The sequence below is a fragment of the Sporisorium graminicola genome, chromosome SGRAM_8, assembly GCF_005498985.1.
Source record: "Sporisorium graminicola strain CBS 10092 chromosome SGRAM_8, whole genome shotgun sequence".
Classification (NCBI taxonomy): Eukaryota; Fungi; Basidiomycota; class Ustilaginomycetes; order Ustilaginales; family Ustilaginaceae; genus Sporisorium; species Sporisorium graminicola.
In genome coordinates, this window is record NC_043738.1 from 1,569,018 (window position 1) to 1,587,371 (window position 18,354).

Here is an 18,354-nt window from a genome sequence, read left to right on the forward strand (position 1 = left end):
ACTGTGCATTCGTGTATAGGAAGAGGGCGTCATACATACGCAGATACGCACTGCTGCCCATGTCGTGCCCGAACAGCTGCGAGGAGAGGTGCCCAGGTGGCTGCCTGAGAGAGACACTTCGGAACGCGTGCAGAGCTCATTCCTCGCGACAATGTCTCCTCGCATGCATTTGATTTTCCGCCACCTTTTTCCATTGTGCAGGACATCTCACTTCGATATGCACGCGTTCCTTGAATCCGTCCACCGCCCCTGCTTCCCCACCCACTTTCAGAGAAGTTCAATGAAATGGTGCATGGGGGCGCGGCATTCGCACAGGCTCGTCACGAGACAAAGGTACTGTGGTCGACTTACTTGTCAGAGCCAAGATGCTAACAAACAGCATGTGTACCCTTGCGATCAATGCTCCAGCGCACCACACCGAGTCAAGATGGCAGCCAGCTTGGCGTCGTCGTTCACCTCGAAATGGCTCGAGATGATATCCGAGACATTGATATTCTCCAGTCCCGGCACATCGTCGATTGCACGGCTGCCTGCTACGCGCGGTAGCTTGCCCGCTCTCAATTCTTCCACCGAAACACCCGATCCCAGCCAGGCAGCAATGCCGCAGACCATGTCCTTGGACGAGAACACATTGACGAAGCGTCGCTGCACCACTGTCCTCGCCTTGCGCAGCGTTGAGTTGGACGGTGTGATGGGAGCCGAGATGAGGAACACCGAGTCGACCAGATGTGAGGTGTTTTCGGGATCTTTGGCGAGCTCCGTGAGCGCAGTGAGGATGGTAGCCGCGCCCAGAGAGGTACCGATCAAGACAACCGGGCGATGGCCCTGAACTTCGTTCCGCAGCGTTTCTGCAAGGATCAGCCCAGCTTTGTGCGCCTTGGTCTTGGCGCGCACAAAGACGCCGTCGAGCGTAGCGGATGCAGCGTTGAACACGCTCATCGGGAGCGTGATCGCAGCGATCCCGGCCAACGCCGTCTTCTTGACCACCTCTTCGGCTGCTTTGGTGCCACCGGTTCGGATCAGATTGTCGAGCATGTACGAGCGCAAGCCTTGACCCGCTTCCTTCATCATGTCGGCCTCGCATTCGATGGCAAAAGCATCGCGGTTGTCCTTGGCTCCCTCAAAGATGCGCGTCCACGGTGCAACCTGCTGTGAAGTCTCGAGGATGAGTCCGCTGCAGCAGATGGTCGCATGCAAGCTCGGAATGGCCACGCCTGCTTTGCGTGCTTCGGTGTCCAGCTCGGCAAAGGCGAAGGACGATACTCCTCGAAGACGTCGTTCGACACGATAGCCAGCTAGGCCGCCACCCCCCAGGCCGAACAGCGTGCCGAGCATGATGATGCCCCCCGAGGTGGCAAGAAACGAGACACCCGTGAGACCGACGAGCGCGGGCGCAATCAGTGGAGCCGCCAGACCACCTGTCAAACCAATCACCAGCCCCCCTGCGATGAAGCCACCTCCCATGGCCGCCCACTTGCCCCACGTCACCTTTTCGCGCTCCCTCTGTACGACCGATCCAGAGTGCTGGTTCATGTACTCTGAGCGCTGAGATGCCTGCGTGATGGATCCGGTACGCGCATCGAGCGATGCTCCAGCAGGAAGCTGCGCCACGATTCCCTTGCCATTCTTGGACGCTGATGCCTTGTCGCCTTCGCTCATAATAAAAAAGATGGTCTGTGCTACTACTTTCTCGGCCATCCACACCTGTTGACCTGAGATGCCCATTGCGGTGACGGCGACGAAGATCAGCGACCGCGCCCGAGCGTCGTAGTGGCACACCTCGTTGGGCTTGACCGGCTGCCTCGCTTCTTTGCTCGTTTGCTTGATCGCAGCTGGATTGGACGAGCTTTGTGATGGAGAGTTGACCAAGTCTTTACTGGCAGAAGAAAGCTTGCTCCAACCAGACAAGGTCCCTGCTTTGAGCGAGGTGAAGGCGCTCTTGGATGCGTCGCCGATCATGCGTCCTGTCTCGGACATGGTCTTCATCGCTTCGTCTGCTGTACTCCCTTGGCCAACAGTAGAGGAGGTCTTTACTGCTGATGATTTCTCCGCACCCTGTTGTTGCGGCTGAACTGATGTTGTTGGTGCTCCTGGCTCTTGCTGCTCCGCAGTGCTAGGTTTGTCCGATTGCGGCAGGTCGAGGTGCGTCTCTCCGAAGAGAAAATCTTGCTCGAACAGGGTAGAGGATCCATCTTGAGCCCGGAACTGGCCGAGCCCGAGAGCGATCAGAAGCAGCTCGTGAGCGACTTCGATCTCTTGACCAGATCCGGAATCGAGAGCGCCCTGCAAGCGCTTTGGCGGTGCGGAGGTCAGTGTCCCCTGTGACAAGGTCCGTGCCCGTTGCCGACGGCGGAGATCTGCGCTGTTCATTTGCGACGATACCGAGGCATCCGTTTGATTACGGAAGAAGTCCGGCAGCTCCTGTGCGTCCTGGTCGTACGCAAAGCCCTCGGAGCCGTGATCCGAGTCGGGCGAATACGGAGTTGCGGATTCGCTCAGATGTAGACCCTCCAGGGCTGCTGAGGGCTCGGCAAGCTCGTCCTTCCGTGGTTTCTCCTCAGGACCTTGTCCAGCGTTGTCCGTCTTTCTGGAGTCGTCGATGCCTTTGATGGGAAGATCGAGATTGGGAAAGCGGCGAATATGGTCTGAGCCCGATTCGAAGCTTGGCTCGTTCGAACAGATGGGATCATGCGCATTGGTTTGTTCCAAGCGGCCCTGTGCAGCTGATAGAACATCATCCAGGCTGATCGGATCTGGCGGCAAAGAGTTCTGGGGGACACCAAGATGTTGACAAGTTGCAGTCAGAAATTTTTCGCCGTAGTCGGACCATTCCTGCGAGGCAGAGTAGGCCGCAGAGCCGGGAACCGAAGTTGAGCTTGTCGAGCTTGCGCTACCATCCAGATGGGCTGCACGCTCTACGTGACGCCGAACAGCATACTTGATCGAGATGCAGGTAGCCAATCGAAGGTGCGGCGACCATTGTGGTGAGTAGGACTGTAAAGAGGATAGGTCCAGCGGCGACGGAGCTGTCTGGTTGCGCTCCTTTCGTGAAAACATGCCTGCAGAGCTGTAAGCGTTTGCTTTCAGATTCGTATCAACGATGAAGCTAGCAATCACGGGTGGCAGAGATGGTGGTCCAGAGGCAATCCATAGGCGGTCAAAGCGCGGTTATCAAAAAGCTGCATGAACGCATGCTGGATCGCAAATTCCGAACCTCCACCTGTCTGGCGGGTGCGCTTTCCCGGCTGCACTTCGCAGAGCACGATGGCCCTGCACAGCATGAACGGACAACGCAAACTCTCGATCGATCAGCGATGTCTCGGGGCGAAGATGCTCAAAACGGGCGAGATGACAAACAAGCAGCCCTTGGACGCAGATTTGACTCGTGACAGATTAATGGCATTGCTACTGAGTGGGATAACATGCTGAAATCGCGTTGTGGGAAGGAAGATCATGGGCCGGCGACTCGGGTGCTTTGCTCCAAACGCAGAGCGACCAGATCGATGTCTTCCGAGTCAGAAGAGCTGTCTGTCTTGGTCGAAGCGGTCGGACTGCAAGATAGGCCCATTGTAGGAAGCTGCTGGGTCAGGTCGCCGTTCATGGTCGTGGTCTTTGATAGCGCTGGCGCGATGTCGATCGCAGGCGATTTGGACACGCTAAAAGTAAAAGGCATGCTCATCAAGCCCTTGAAGGTATCTTTGCCGTCGCCGTTGCTGTTGTGGTTCCCTGTGAGGCTGCTGTTGGCATTGCTGTTGGCTTCGCCATCCGGACGCAGTCGCCAGACCTCCGGGATTCGAACACTTGGAAAGGCAGTCGTCTGGCCTGACTCAATGCCATCAATCATATCTTCTACCATGGCAGCCTCCTCTTGCAGCCGGCGAGCTTCGCTGGGCTTTGAGCTGCGGGCTTGTTTTTTCTTCTCTCGGCGCAGCTTCTGAGCCGCTTGCTTAGCAAGTTCGCGGGCCTGAGCTGCTGCCTCCTCTTCCAGTCGCCAGGGCTCGATGGCTTCATCTTGTACGACCTTGTGCCCAGCTCCCGTAGCCGACTTGTCGCCATCCATATCGTCACGTAAATCTTGGGGAACGCACAGGTCGAGGATGAGCGGTGCATCCTCCAATCGTACCCTGAAGCCGTCTTTGACATCGAATCCTTTTTGCAAGCCGAGAAGGGTGAAGGCGCTCTCCATGGTGCCTTGCCATTTGTCGATGGCGCCTGCTTTGATGTTTCGTGAGGTGTTGCGGTCGATAATGAATGGATCCTGGACTACCAGCTCTTCGCCCACCCAGATGTCGCTGTGCTCCTCCCGCAGAGCAGCTCGAGCTTCGGCGTCTCTCGATGCGGTCGGGAACAGCTTTCCTGGCAATGTATCGTCCTCGCTCGCCGAATCAAAGAAGGCGTGCTTGGCCTGAGAGGCTTTGCTTCTTGGCAAGGGAGATCCGTTGACCACTGAAATCGCTTGTGCGCGCCTATCGAACTGGGTATAGAAATGGACAAAGGCAACGAACATTCTGCCGAGCAGACGATCCGTGCTGATAGACTTTGTGCACGCAGCGTTGGCATCGTTGGTGGCAGCGTCATCGGCTGAGAGTTCGAATGCCCTCGTTCTGTACGGCTCCATGTCTGCATCGCCGATGGAAAAAGTGACGTTGTACTTTTGAGCTGGCGTCTCGTCTTTGTCGACAGGTTGGCGTCCGTTTCTAGCGCGCCTCTGGCGCTTCAAGCGTGCGTACAGAAAGCTGGGTCGAATGTTAAGGGTGTTGAGGAGGGTGGGGCTCTGCAAATTCGGCAAGACACCTTGAAGCTGGAGGACCTGCAACGCCATGAGTGCAATGGTGTAGCTACTGAACGTCAATGGACCATGCTTGCCTGCTGGATCGTTGAGATCGCAGCGCGAGTACCAGTGCTTGAGAAAGAAGATGAGCGGACGCACAACCTGGGGCTGCAGATCGGCATAGGCTTGGATGAGCTGCGAGTTGAAGAGGCCGAAGCGATCGTTGATGTTGATGTCGGCCGGAATGTCGTAGTTGCGGTGTACCATCTTGACGATAGGCACGCTGGCGCCACTGATAGGAACAATGTTGCGAAATTTGTTCGAGTTGCGGAGGGCGTTGGCAACCTGATTGGTGCTGTACCATTCTGGCATGCCGTTGGAATGACGGACGGGCCTGTTGGGGGCGCGACGCAGCTCTGGAGGGGTTCCAACGCCGTAGGGACGGGTGGGATCGAGTAAGACGAGATCGAGGTCCGAGGATTCGGTGATGAGACCGGTGACGCTGGAGCCGAAGGCGGCGACTTGGAGGCCGTGACCTGGCCACTTGCGGTCGATCGCCTGCTGCACATCTGAGATGACCTCGCTGCGATGCATTTGGCTCGATGCCGCAGGTCGCGATTCCTCCCAAAATCCTCGAAGCTGGCGACCGACTGCGGCGTACAGATCGACGGTGTCGGTGGCTTGGACTTCAGCAGTAGAAGAGGAGGATGCTGCAACTGGACTGAGGTCAGTCAGCCACTTTCGGCATGCAAGCCGGTCCGACTCGATAAAGGCGCGCTCCTTCTTCTTTTCGGCCTGGATGGTTTTGATGCCGTCGTCGACTTGCTTCTGGATGGCAACTCTCCTCCTTTCCTTTTCCTCCTCGCGCTGCCTGTTGCGTCGTTCTACTTCGGCTGTGCGCTGCGAGGCTTGCTGTTTATCGAGCTTGAACGCAGCCATGCCCTCATCGACCTGCTTGTTGATTGCTGACGTTCTCCGCGCTTTCTCTTCTTCTCGCAGTCTGTTGCGGCGTTCCACCTCGGCTGTGCGGCGGGCAGAATCGTCATTTCGCTGTTGAGTAGCATAGACGTTGTGATGTGGTCTCTGCTGAATTGAAGCATGGGCAGGCGGGAGTGACTGCTTCAGCGGAAGCGGATAGTGAGACTGAGAGGGCGATATGTGACGATGGTTGGGGAAAAGGGGTTGTGGAGGTGAATGCTGCAAAAGGCCGTTGGGAGGGAGCTGGGTTTGTGGGGAAGCGCGATTGGAAGCGAAGCCTAGCTTGCTGATGGGATCCCACCCAGACATGGCGGGACTTGGTGACGATGGGCCTACATTGAAGCCGTGGCCATATGCCGGATTAGGATGTGCACCATTACCGGACTGTAATGGCGAGCTGGCGCCTTGGAATCCGCCAAAGAAAGCTGAAGATGCGCTACCATCGATCGTTTGCGCATTTGCATTGGAGGCACACGAGGTTCCGTGCGGATTGCCAGAGTCCATCTCGTCGAAAGAGCTATCTTTGAATGGCGTTGCTTGGGCTCGACGGGTTGGAGCCGCCATGTCCGTCGAAGTGTGCCGAGGGCAAGGAGACGCGAGAGCTATGCTTGAAGAGCGAGACTAGTTGTAGGGCATGCAAGCGTTGAGTGAGAAAGGGTGGTGGTACGCATGGAAGTGCCAATGCGCTCTTACTGTGTTTACGAGACAACCGTTGATACGGCAGGTGTCGATATAGCTTGGCGGCGCTTCGATACAGGTGAGCTTCGGGCAGGCTTGCTTGTGAATGCCGGCGCTACATTTGAAGCAGTCTGAGATACCGCAGAGACGCGGCCTGAAGCGACGGGTGCAACCCTTTGCTGGGCTCTTTGGTACGAGTGACTCCCTTCCAATCGTAAGGGATAATGGATGGAGAGGAGAAGAGAAGACGTGGCGAGAGTAGGGTCTTGACAAGCAAGAGTTGCTTGCGGTCCGTGAACAGCGCGTGCTACCTCTGAACTGCGCTGTGCAGCCTTTACAGACGCTTTCTGTCGCCTGAGCTCAGCCTGCAGCAAAATCCGCATTTCTCCACAGATTCTTCAAGTCACGATACAGTAGTACTGTAAATAATCGAAAAATTGCAGCCAGGAAAAGAGGATATTAAATAAATACAGAAAGAAGGCAGCGTTATTCGACAGGAAAATGAGCAGTGCTGCTTTCCGCAACTTCCAATTTCCGGGAATGCATTCGAGCAACACCAACACCATCCTCGCTCCGGATCACCGAACACCGACCCGCTTGCTTGCCGTTCCGAAGGGCATCTTGTACCATCGATCGCAGCCCTCAGTCTTACTCAACGACGATGGGCGTGCCAGAGATCGTGGCCACGTCCAAGTTCAAGTCTTCCAAGGCAACCACGACGGCTCGCCAAGCACAGCATGATGCGCATGTAGTAGATGACTGGGACGCCGAGAGCAGCGACGACGAGCCCAGAAAAAGCATCTCGCCAGCGATGCAAGCGGATGTGTTCAAGGCCACCAAAGACCAGTGGACGGAAGCGTGAGTCTAGGCACCCATTCCTCGATCTTGTGACACGCTGAACTGGTAGACTGATTCGGCTCGATGCCCTCGACCTGATCCATCCATAGCAACTCGCAAGCTCCGGCAGCTCTCCCGATCATTGCACCTGGTCAAGGTCGCAGCCTTCCAGGTGCAGCCTATGGAGATCGACTGCAGGCCAACAGCAGCGCCCAAGCTCGTGCCGACAATACTGCAACAGCCGCGCGGGGCATCGCCAAGATCACACTCGCAACTGCTCCACCCCGCATCTTGCAGCGTCCAAAAGAAGCGGCTCCCGGCATGCGCAGCGATGGCTCCTCGGCCCACGCATCCAAAAGTGGCCTACAGGAGCACAAAACGGTAGAGCAACGCCAGCTCGAATATCGTCTGGCGCGTGAGAGGATCTTTGGCACCACCTCCTCGAAGCCACCACCTTAGGGCAAGGGCGGCGCTCGGTCGACACCGTAGCTGCCTGTAGGAAAGTGAAACGCTTTCGAACCAGCGCATGAGAGAGCTTACTAGTTCAGTCTCCAATATACCCAATTGATTTTGCATGTCGATGGCGATGACTGTGTCGGGCAAGTGCTCAAGGTTCCAGACAGAGCTACCAAGCAGCATTGCCCTTGGACGACATGCAGTCGCCATACAGGCTTCAGCCGCTCTCACGACCAACACCAAGAGAGGCAGTCGGTCGTGCCCCACTCTATTTTCATTGCATGTTAAGGCGCGTTCGGCCACTTTACGAATTTAAGCGCTCCGTAGCATCTCGGACCCGACCATGCTAGCTGGAGGGAATATCAAGCCAATCGAGTTGGAATACCGCAGCGTTCCGGTCAGCTCCTTTGGATTTTGCATTCTGAATTGGTGTTTTGTCCTACAAATACAAGCCCGAATGCCAACTTTGTATTCACGTCGGTCTTCTCGCGCCAGCCTGGAGTCCCTCGACCGTTGCCACCGAACAAGCCGGACCGTAGAAGGAAGCAAGCGTTTTGATATCCCCCCAGCAAGGTCCTTGTTCAGGGGTTTCACATACGCGAAAAGCAGTACCACGAGAACGTTGCGACCCAGATGTCTTCACTACGGTTGGACAGCTGAGAAGCCATGAACGGATCGTCGTGTGATACGGCCTTGCGGAGCTATGAGAGCGGTCAGTGCGGGGAGGACAGCCAGCCAGCTTGGCACGTACCTCCCCCGATCGTCGTGGTGCCAGGTTGTGTGTACCGCTCTAGACGAAAGCATGTGAAGCCTCTGTCTCTCTGCGGCAGCGGCCTCTGGAGAAACGAAACTTCTGACCGGTGCTACAAGGGCCCAAATCTACCGAGGTCAGGGAACAGGCTAGCTTGGCGTGCGCTTTCTGGCGGTTGGATTTGAAATTTTCTGGTTGGTCGCTCCGGTCCTTTCCTATCCTGTCTCGATCTTTTCGAGCGGAAACGGCACACGGTCAGTGTCGCTTTCAAAAATTTTCTTCTTTTCCTGCCTCGGCGCCCACACTCTAGCAATTTCTTCTGGCCAGTTGTTTCACTTTCTCTGTGTGTCTGTATCGCGCAATATGGTGCGCTGTCCAATCATTCGTCGTTGCTCGCCCTCGCCCCTCGACGCTCGTCGCCCGCCCGGGTCAGCACAAATCCCTTCAAAAATACCTTTCTTCGCTCGTCGTCTCTCCTTCTGACCTTCTTCCACCTATCTACCACCTCTCTCTGTAGTACAGGTAAGCATACACTCCGCTCACTTCGCCATTCGAGGCTGTACGCTTCCCTTGGTAGCGTGGACGAACACCACCGCTTTCCTCTCCGCTCGACTCGCTTCTCCTCGTCGTTGTCGACGGCATCGTCAGCTGGCTGGCATCGAGTGCAGTGTCAAACCTGTCTATCGATCGGTCATGGTCCATGCACCCGCTAAGCCCTGATCCATCTCCGCAGCTCTGTACCAGCTGGTGAGAACTTCCTCGTGCGCTCATTGTCGTTGTCGTGCGTCTCTCGCTATCGTTGTCTGCTTATCTTTCGAGCATTCACCGTTGGCGCAGACCTTTTTTTGCGACGCTTGGCAAGCAGTTGTGCGCAAAGATTTTTGTGTGTGCAATGTCTTGCATCGCTGCGTTGGAGGTTGCGAAGAGTGCATTGTAGATGGTGCCTATCGCGCGTCGTCGTGCGTCGATGCATAGTCCAGGCCAGTGATGAAAATAGTTTGGCTTTCAGAAGCTGACCCTCATATTCCTTTCTTTGTCTCAACAGTCAAAATGGGTACCGTTGCCGATCCCGCTAAGACCAAGAAGACCGTCAGTGGCTTCGCCACTGATTTCCTCATGGGTGGTGTCTCCGCCGCTGTCTCCAAGACCGCTGCCGCCCCCATCGAGCGAATCAAGCTCCTCATCCAGAACCAGGATGAGATGATCAAGCAGGGCCGTCTCGCCGCCCCCTACAAGGGCATTGGCGACTGCTTCGTCCGCACCTACCAGCAGGAGGGTCTCGTTTCCCTGTGGCGTGGTAACACCGCCAACGTCATCCGCTACTTCCCCACCCAGGCTCTCAACTTCGCCTTCAAGGACTTCTTCAAGTCGCTCTTTGCCGTCCCCAAGACCGCTCCTTACTGGAAGTCGCTCACCGCCAACCTTGCCTCCGGTGGTGCCGCCGGTGCCTCGTCGCTCCTCTTCGTCTACTCGCTCGACTACGCCCGTACCCGTCTTGCCAACGATGCCAAGTCGGCCGCCAAGGGCGGAGGAGACCGTCAGTTCAACGGTCTCGTCGACGTTTACCGCAAGACGATCGCCTCGGACGGTGTTGCCGGTCTCTACCGTGGTTTCGTTCCCTCGGTCGTCGGTATCATTGTCTACCGTGGTCTGTACTTCGGCATGTACGACTCGCTCAAGCCCGTTCTGCTCACCGGTAACCTCTCGAACAACTTCCTTGCCTCGTTCTTGCTCGGCTGGGGTGTTACCACTGGTGCTGGTCTTGCTTCCTACCCTCTGGACACCATCCGTCGTCGCATGATGATGACCTCGGGTGGCAAGGTCCACTACAAGAACATGTTCGACGCCGGTCGCTCGATCGTTGCCGCCGAGGGTGTCAAGTCGCTCTTCAAGGGTGCTGGTGCCAACATTCTCCGTGGTATTGCCGGTGCCGGTGTGCTCTCCGGTTACGACAAGCTCCAGGAGATCATGTTCGGCAAGGTCTACAAGGGTGGTTCCGGTTAAACGGTTCCTTCAACCATGTCGTTGTTTCTTCCAGACGCTCCTATTCTGTGCCGTCGTTGGTGTATGCTGGCGACCATCGTGGAATAAAAAATCAGCCCTTAGATCTGATCTTTGCCTCGACGAAGAATGTATGTGATGTCAAACGCTTCGTGGTCCGGTGTGTTCTGAGTAAACTTGGCATAACTTACATGAGAATCCTGAAGAGGAGCGGGACGAGGAAGCTGCTCGAAAGAGAAGCCGCAGCAGCAGCAGCAAGTGTGATGAACGCAACGAGCGCGTTAAGTGGAGTTGTCGCGTGTCGGGGCGGGTGTGTCATTTTTCAAAGCGCGTGTTGGGAGCAGCTCACCCAAATCTAGAATTCCAACACTCGCTTACACCCACACCTTGCTCCTCTTCGTCCTTACCCACATCTTCGACGCCACCCCAACTTTGCCACAATGCTGTTCGTCGACAAGTACAGACCCAAAGCGCTCTCAGAGCTGCACTACCACCAGGACCTCTCCAAACGACTCTCCTCGCTAGCAGACCATGAAGACTTCCCGCATATCCTCATGTACGGCCCCTCGGGAGCAGGCAAAAAGACACGCATCGCCTGCCTCCTGCGCGAGCTCTATGGACCCGGAACGTACAAGCTCAAGATCGACCAACGAGTCTTTGTCACGCCATCGAATCGCAAGATCGACGTCAACATCGTCTCCTCCAACTATCATATCGAATTGACCCCTTCCGATGCGGGCAACTACGACCGACTCGTGATCCAGGATATCCTCAAGGAAATTGCGCAGACGCAGAACGTCGATCTCAATGCCAAGCATAGGTTCAAGGTGGTCGTCATCAACGAGGCCGATTCGCTGAGTAGGGATGCCCAGAGCGCTTTGAGGAGGACCATGGAGAAGTACATGGGCAATCTCAGGCTGGTGCTGTGTGCAACGAGCACGAGTAAGATCATCGGTCCCATCCGATCGCGTTGTCTGTTGCTCAGAGTAGGAGCGCCAACGGATGAAGAGGTGAGTACTTTTATCCGTGGCATCACATTGGAAGTGGAGGCTGTTACTGAATCGCCCTCGTTATGCTTCACCGCCAACAGATCAAGACGGTCCTCACGCACGTAGCGAAGAAAGAACGATTCAGCATCCCCGACACAATCCAAACCCAGATCTGCGACGACTGCAACGGCAACCTCCGTAAGGCCATGCTCGTCCTCGAAGCGCTCCGCATGCAGTCCCCCGACCTCTCCGGCGGCATCGGCATCGCCAAACCCGACTGGGAGATCTACATCGCCAAGACCGCCGACCTGATCCTGAGCGATCCTTCTCCACACAACCTGCTCGCCGTCCGCTCCAAGCTGTACGAGCTGCTCGTCCACGCTATCCCACCGACGCTCATTCTCAAGCACCTGACCGACAACCTAGTGAAAAAGGTCGACGCGCAGGTCAAAACGGCCATCGTGCAGAAGGCGGCATTCTACGAGTTAAGGACACGGACGGGTTCCAAGGTTATTTTCCACCTCGAGGCGTTTGTGGCGGCGGTGATGCATATTCAGAAGAGCTTCTTGCTCGGCATGACTTGGGATGATTGACGACGTGTCGATTGCAATGGTATCACTGTTCCAGCGATTGCTTTTCGTTTCAGCTTTTTTTCATTGAAGAGACCACACGTCGAGATACGAGATACAATGGTTTTGCGGGACGAAGTGCAGATGCACGGCTGATGGCACAGGCTAAGAGGAAACTGGCCATTTGGAGAACGCGACGGACGCTCAGCACGAATCGACAAGGGCGATTATTAAAGATGCGTCGAAAGCGACTACTGCTGCTTCTTGGGCGAGCCTTTAGCCCGCGTAGGCTTGAGCTCGATGTCCCAACGCTTGCTGGCAGCCTCACCACCTTGGGCGTTCTTCAAGAGTTGACGAAGCTGGAGCGAATATCCGTTGCGAGAGGAAGACGGGTCAGTGACTGAGTCGGCCAGCGTAGCATCGGGAACTGGAGGGGGCGCATTTACCTTTACGTGCAGACGGCCTTTGACCCTCCACGGGCTCAGGTTGGGGCTAGCGTCGTAGAGCTCAGTTGCCTGCGCATCTCGGACGAGGAGAAGCAGCATCGAGCGACGGTCAGCGGCGGTCAGCAACGGGAGGCGACGAGAGCAGGACCAGAGAATCATGAAAAAGGGTGCACTCACGTGGTCGTGAACGACCTTGAGAATGGCAAAGTTGAGATCGTCCCAGTGAGCGGGCGTCCAAGCCTAAGTTGCGACCCGAGAGCAATGCAAAAGAGAGCAAGATCAGCATTGCAGCTCGAGGACATTGGGTCCTGCGACTCTGCGCACTCACGCTAGCTGGTTCGCCCGACCTGTTGGGAGTGGCGTAAGCCGAAGTAGCCTGCTTCTTGGGCGGAGTCTTGATGACATCCTTGCTCGATCCAGCAGCGGCGTTGGTGCGGGAACCAGGACTCTTCGGTGTTGACGACTCAGCTTTGAACAGTTTGAAATCCTCCGCCTCGCGAGCAGGGTCGGACTTCATAGCCTTGCGGGGGCGGCGAGTCTTGACCTTACTGAGTTCGATGTCGTCGTCATCCGTGACATTGTCGACGGCGGTCGACCGGACGCCAGAGGTCGGAATAGCGACGCTGTCGTCATGGTCGTACATCTTCGAGTGCTGGTGCTTGACGATGCTTTCGTCGTCCTCGCTGGTGCCGGCGATCGTGGACGTGTCGCCATCGTCTGCCTGCTTGTTGGCGCCGTGCATCTGAGAGATCTGGCGAGCGACCTCCTCCTTGTCGTCGGCATTGCAACGGTTCGAGAGTAGAGCCGTGGTGCGCTGCTTGCGTTTGTTGCAAGAAGGTCCGCCCGACGTGTCTGCGGCAATGGTAGCAGAGGAAGGAGTCATCTTTTCGAAACGTTTAGGCAGAGCAGGTCCTCCTTTGAAAGCGGCCATCTGAAGCCTCGATTTGGTGTTCTGGTTGGTGAAATAGCTTGTGAGACCTGCGGATCCTGAGGCGAATTCGGGAAGAGTGGAAGCTGTGTCGACCGTCAGGGAGTCGCTGAAGGAAGGAGCTGGAGGGACAAAGGCGTTGTCGTTGGTTCGCCCTGTATATTTGTAGACAATCGACTCCCCATTCACACTGTGCATTCGCGACGAAATGGTCGACTTCCCGCATCTTCAACGTCACTCATCGGACTGAGCGTCAGCATCTTCGGGCTTTGGGCATCAGACGAGTGTGGGCGTAACAAAGTCGTGTGCTTCAGACAAAGTCGAATGCGATTAGGTGTCTGACAAGGTCGTGTGCCGTCAGCACCAGACACGTTTTCTCCGTACAGCGACGGACAGACTTGCTCACGCCCGTTGCAACATCCACAATGCGGAAAGCTTATTCGAGACTTCATTTCATCAAACTTGAACGCACAGACATGCAGTCTCACGTTTCCAACGTGCTGATGCGTCGGAGAACCACATGAAACACGTGCATTCTGCACATGTTGTGAAGGATGCGAAGCAAGAGAAGCACGAAAGACAAACGAGAATCACTGACCTACAATCGCTTGTTGCTGCATGAAACTGCTTCGCGTCGCCAGAGCGACTGAAACTTTATTGAGGTGTGGAATTGATCGCTCACTGAGTACGATACAGTTTAGCCATCCTGCCAAGCGCCTCTTCGTACGCATCATGCAGCTTGCGCAATTCACGACTCGCGACATCCCCCTCGACAAAGTCAATCACCTCTCCCTCCTTGAGCTTCTTGGGCTTGATCTTGGCCATGGGCGTTTGACGAGCGATGGAGCGGACCATCTTCTTGAAGTGTCGCGCCTCTTGTTCTTCGACAAGCGTCCAAGCGTCACCGTGCTTCCCAGCACGCGCAGTGCGACCCACACGGTGGACGTACTTGGCCGGGTCGATCGGAGCGTCGTACGACAGCACATGCTCGACAGACGGCAAATCGATACCTCGCGAAATCAGATCCGAGCTAACAAGCAAGTCGATCTCGCCTTGTCCGAATGCTGTGAGGATCCGTTGACGGTCGGAGGGCTTGAGCTCAGACGAGTAGTTTTTGACAACTAGAGGCCGACTTCCGCGAGCGACGAGTCCGTTCTCGCTGCGGACTTGCTCGAAGATTTCGAGGAGCTTGACGAGTCTTGCAGCCGAATCGACCGACTTGGTGAAGCAAAGTGCTTTGCGGATGCGGCTATTGTCGTTGACCTCGTCAGGACGATGAAGCAGGTAGAGCAAGTGGAAGGGCTTGTCCGCGGATGTTGTCACGAGCATGTGTTCACGAAGCGAATGGGGAAGCGAGAAGCGCTCGTGCTGCGGTCCGCCGTTTGTGCGTCCATTCTCCTCGTCTCCGGCCGAGTGACGGTCCTGGACAGTGATATAGTGAGGGTTGCGCAGACCGAGCGCGGCAATTTTGGCCGGGTCTCGTGTCAATGTCGCAGAAAACAGCAGCTTCTGTACGGACGGCACTGCTTCTTCTTGCAGAGTCGACCAAGTTGCAGCTCCCAGTCCTGAAGCGCAAGACGACAAGAGCTCGTACGGGGCTTGAGCGGGGCCTTGTTGCTGTGAGTGAGCCTCAACAGCATTCGCCTTGCCTTCGGTTGCAGCAAGGACACGGCGCAGCCATTCCTGGAAAGACTGATTCAGAAGACGGTCTGCTTCGTCGATGACCAAGAATCGCAAATGCGCGAGAGTGAACCCAGGTGTCGAATCGAGATGATCAATGAGTCGACCTGGCGTGACAATCAAGATATCAACCTTGGACTCGAGCTGCGCATCCTCTTCTTGTTCGCCCGGCTTGCTCGTCCCGACAAGCTGGCTCTGCTCGTGCGCAAAGCTGTGTTGACCAGTGGCGGTGCCGATCTTCAACCCAGATCCTTTGGCCACCAACTCCAGAGTACTGCGGACCTGCGAGACGAGGTCTCGCGTTGGCAGAACGATCAGAGCACGGAGACGGACGATCTGACGTGTGCGCAGAACTTCGACAACGGGCACACTGTACGCAAGTGTCTTTCCGCTTCCTGTCGGTGCGGATACGCACAGATCGCGTGGTGGAGCAAAGGGCCGGTACAAAGACCGGCTCTGCGGCTGAGCGAGCAGACACGGGATCACAGATACTTGGACGGCAAACCATTCGCTCACACCGAGCGCTTCGAGGCGGGAGCGTACGGTGTCGCTCAGTGCGACCTTGCTAAAGTCGTCGTTGGCGCTGCTGCGCGCGGAGAGGGTGACCGATTCTTGATCGTCGTCCGAGGAGGCTTCTGCTGTGTCTTGGTCAATGAGTGCGCCGCCGTCGGGCGTGGAGTGCGGAGATGCTGTGGATGCCTTGCTTGGTTTGGTTCGCTGCGGAAGAGGTCGAGACAATGTGGGGTCTACGATGGTTCGGTTGGAAAGACCTTCAGGAAGACCAAGCGAGCTGATGAGTTTGGCATCCACAGCTTTTTTGACACCTGCGAGAGGGAAACGTTCCAGTGCCTTGACCTCATTCGCAGCATCGCCCTCGACCTGCTTGTCTTCGGCACTTGCTTTCGGTAGCGTGGCTTGAGGGGTCGAAGATGACTCTGACTCGGAATCGTCCTGCTCAGAGCCAATATTCGACTGTTGATCCGAGTCTTTGTCCGAATCCGAATCCGAATTAGATGGAGCGTCTGACCTTGCCTGTTGCGATGCAACCGCGTTCTTCGCTGCTTTCTGTTTGGCCGCCTCGCGACGGTGCAAGGCCTCCTCCTCTGGCAAATGCGAGACGATCGAGTTGTCTGCTATTGCGGATGCCGCGTTGGCGTCGGTCTTTGACTTCTTAGGAGTAGACCTCAACTTTGCCTTGCGACGCACCTTTTTCGCTTTGAGGTATCGCTGTTTTGCTTTCGTCTTTTCTCTTGGTCCAGTCTGAGCTTTGTTGACTGATTGCCGGAGCAGGGGTGCCGCGTTCAAGCGAGAGGGATGGATGTTGAGTGCTGGTCGCGATGCAGGGGTGGATGCTGCCGTGTAGGAAGTGACCGGTGCTGATACCGTAGCCACACTCGATAGTTGTGAGCCTGATGCCTCGCCTGCAGGTGCGATTTTCTGCTTCTTGCGAATGCGCTCGTTGAGAGCGTCGAGCTTGGCCGCGTCGACAGTATCCTCTTTCTGCCCTGACGACGACGAAACGCCGAAAGCGTCGAAGCGCTTGACCGAGAACATCTTGTATCAGCGATGATGCTTCGAGGTCTGTGTAGGTGGTAGCTTGCAAGAGGTGAACGAAAGCGATCCTCTGCCTAGCGGATTTGTGGTGGTGAACCCTTGACGGCATCGAAAACGAGGCGCTTTCCTCAAAAAATTCTCAGAGAAGCTCGGAAATCGGAAATCTAGAGCAAATTGTTAAATTGGTCCATATCGACTGCTCCACATTCGACGACTCAGCGCCCCATCTTTCGTTCAACACCTCGTCAACGTCTTGCCACCGCTCCCGACTGACGTCGTGGAATCACGAACGCTTGCTGCTCAGATCAAGATGCCGGCAGCAACCACCCAAGCCAAGTCGACCACCGAAATTGCCAATGCTGGGTTCTCACACATCCAGTCGTCGAAGAGCAGCACGGTGCGTACGTCGCCCGACTTTCTCATTCTCGTGCTCGACATCAATCCACTGGCATGGATCCGAAGATCTGAAGCGGTAGGAAAAGGCAAGGCCAAACAAGTTTCAAGCGATGTTGCCCTCGACGAAGCGCTGTCTGCCATCATGATTCTGCTGAACGCGCACATGGCAATGCAGCACGAGAACGGATTGGCGATCTACGCGGCAGCTGGAACGGGCACTGCGCAGCTCCTCTACTCGACAGCTCCCTTTTCCGCAAGAGCATCCGATTCGGCATCAAAGAGCTCGAACGCCTCGTCAAGCGTACACAAGCCCGACGCAAACACGTATCAACATTTCAAGCTGGTCGATGACCACCTGGAACAAGGCATCCGCAACACGTGCAAGTCCATGTTCGACCGTGCCAAGCAGGCGCAGGAGGCCGTCGATGCCAATGCGGACAACGAAGCAATCAAACACGCAACCCTTGCGCGCTCGGTCAATGTGGGAATCGTTTCCGCGCTGTCACAAGCGCTCTGTCACCTCAATCGACTCGGACTTAGCGACGCTACCGACGCAGCCAACGCCGGCAATGGCATAGCTGCAACAGCACAGACACGAGCGGGCGGCGGCAATTCTTCCGCGGGGGCCGGCGGTGGCGCAGGAGCCGGCAGCCTCGGCAGCTTCAAGTCGCGCATCCTCATCCTCAGCGTCACGCAGGATGCTTCGACGCAGTACATTCCCATGATGAACTGCATCTTTGCCGCACAGAAGAAGGGCGTCACCATCGACGTCTGCAAACTGTTTGGAAGCGATACTGTCTTTCTCCAGCAAGCCTCGTATCTCACTTCGGGCACCTACTTTCGCCTCGCCGATGACCACGAAAAGGGCGGCAACGACATGCGTTCGAACTTGGTGCAGACGCTACTCACGACCTACCTGCCCTCAAGATCGATGCGCGGCGCGATGAACCTGCCCACGCTCGAGGAGATTGATTTCAGGGCGGCTTGCTTCTGCCATCGCAAGATTGTCGATATCGGCTACATCTGCAGCGTGTGCTTGAGTCTGTTTTGCCAACCGCGGCCCTTTTGTCTCACGTGTCGATCCAAGTTCCCCAAGGCGACGCTGGATCGGTACGAAAAGGAGCTGCAGTTTACAGCAGGCGCAGCAAGTGTTGCTTCGACATAATGTGGTATCACTTGCAGAAGTCAGAACGACTCTCTCGCGCGAATTTGTCTGTTGCTAAACGTGGAAGCTGCACAATGCGCCAAGCTCGAATTTCCGTGTGTCCGTGCTGCTCAGCTGCTGAGAAATCTGAAAACTCCACATCTGTCCACTGAGCA

The 18,354-nt window shown here is 56.2% G+C and overlaps 8 protein-coding genes across 8 annotated transcripts; 4 read left to right on the plus strand and 4 right to left on the minus strand.

Moving 5' to 3' along the window:
• Window positions 1-396: 396 nt before the first annotated feature.
• On the minus strand, window positions 397-3,057 carry EX895_006288 (uncharacterized protein; the record flags this gene model as incomplete). The annotated part of the gene is made up of 1 exon (XM_029886880.1): window positions 397-3,057. The coding sequence occupies one exon, from the start codon at window positions 3,055-3,057 to the stop codon at window positions 397-399; it is 2,661 nt and encodes an 886-aa protein (XP_029737193.1).
• A 394-nt stretch (window positions 3,058-3,451) lies between these two features.
• On the minus strand, window positions 3,452-6,313 carry EX895_006289 (uncharacterized protein; the record flags this gene model as incomplete). The annotated part of the gene is made up of 1 exon (XM_029886881.1): window positions 3,452-6,313. One exon carries the CDS (start codon window positions 6,311-6,313, stop codon window positions 3,452-3,454), a length of 2,862 nt encoding a protein of 953 aa, XP_029737194.1.
• Window positions 6,314-7,088: 775 nt separating this feature from the next.
• EX895_006290 (uncharacterized protein) lies at window positions 7,089-7,723 on the plus strand (the record flags this gene model as incomplete). The annotated part of the gene is made up of 2 exons (XM_029886882.1): window positions 7,089-7,285; window positions 7,375-7,723. 2 exons carry the CDS (start codon window positions 7,089-7,091, stop codon window positions 7,721-7,723), a joined length of 546 nt encoding a protein of 181 aa, XP_029737195.1.
• Window positions 7,724-9,521: 1,798 nt separating this feature from the next.
• On the plus strand, window positions 9,522-10,475 carry EX895_006291 (uncharacterized protein; the record flags this gene model as incomplete). Its single annotated transcript, XM_029886883.1, has 1 exon — window positions 9,522-10,475. The coding sequence occupies one exon, from the start codon at window positions 9,522-9,524 to the stop codon at window positions 10,473-10,475; it is 954 nt and encodes a 317-aa protein (XP_029737196.1).
• A 437-nt stretch (window positions 10,476-10,912) lies between these two features.
• On the plus strand, window positions 10,913-12,054 carry EX895_006292 (uncharacterized protein; the record flags this gene model as incomplete). The annotated part of the gene is made up of 2 exons (XM_029886884.1): window positions 10,913-11,482; window positions 11,563-12,054. 2 exons carry the CDS (start codon window positions 10,913-10,915, stop codon window positions 12,052-12,054), a joined length of 1,062 nt encoding a protein of 353 aa, XP_029737197.1.
• Window positions 12,055-12,281: 227 nt separating this feature from the next.
• On the minus strand, window positions 12,282-13,602 carry EX895_006293 (uncharacterized protein; the record flags this gene model as incomplete). Its single annotated transcript, XM_029886885.1, has 2 exons — window positions 12,282-12,716; window positions 12,805-13,602. 2 exons carry the CDS (start codon window positions 13,600-13,602, stop codon window positions 12,282-12,284), a joined length of 1,233 nt encoding a protein of 410 aa, XP_029737198.1.
• A 480-nt stretch (window positions 13,603-14,082) lies between these two features.
• Window positions 14,083-16,638, minus strand: EX895_006294 (uncharacterized protein; the record flags this gene model as incomplete). The annotated part of the gene is made up of 1 exon (XM_029886886.1): window positions 14,083-16,638. The coding sequence occupies one exon, from the start codon at window positions 16,636-16,638 to the stop codon at window positions 14,083-14,085; it is 2,556 nt and encodes an 851-aa protein (XP_029737199.1).
• Window positions 16,639-16,948: 310 nt separating this feature from the next.
• On the plus strand, window positions 16,949-18,199 carry EX895_006295 (uncharacterized protein; the record flags this gene model as incomplete). The annotated part of the gene is made up of 1 exon (XM_029886887.1): window positions 16,949-18,199. One exon carries the CDS (start codon window positions 16,949-16,951, stop codon window positions 18,197-18,199), a length of 1,251 nt encoding a protein of 416 aa, XP_029737200.1.
• Between the last annotated feature and the right edge of the window lie 155 nt (window positions 18,200-18,354).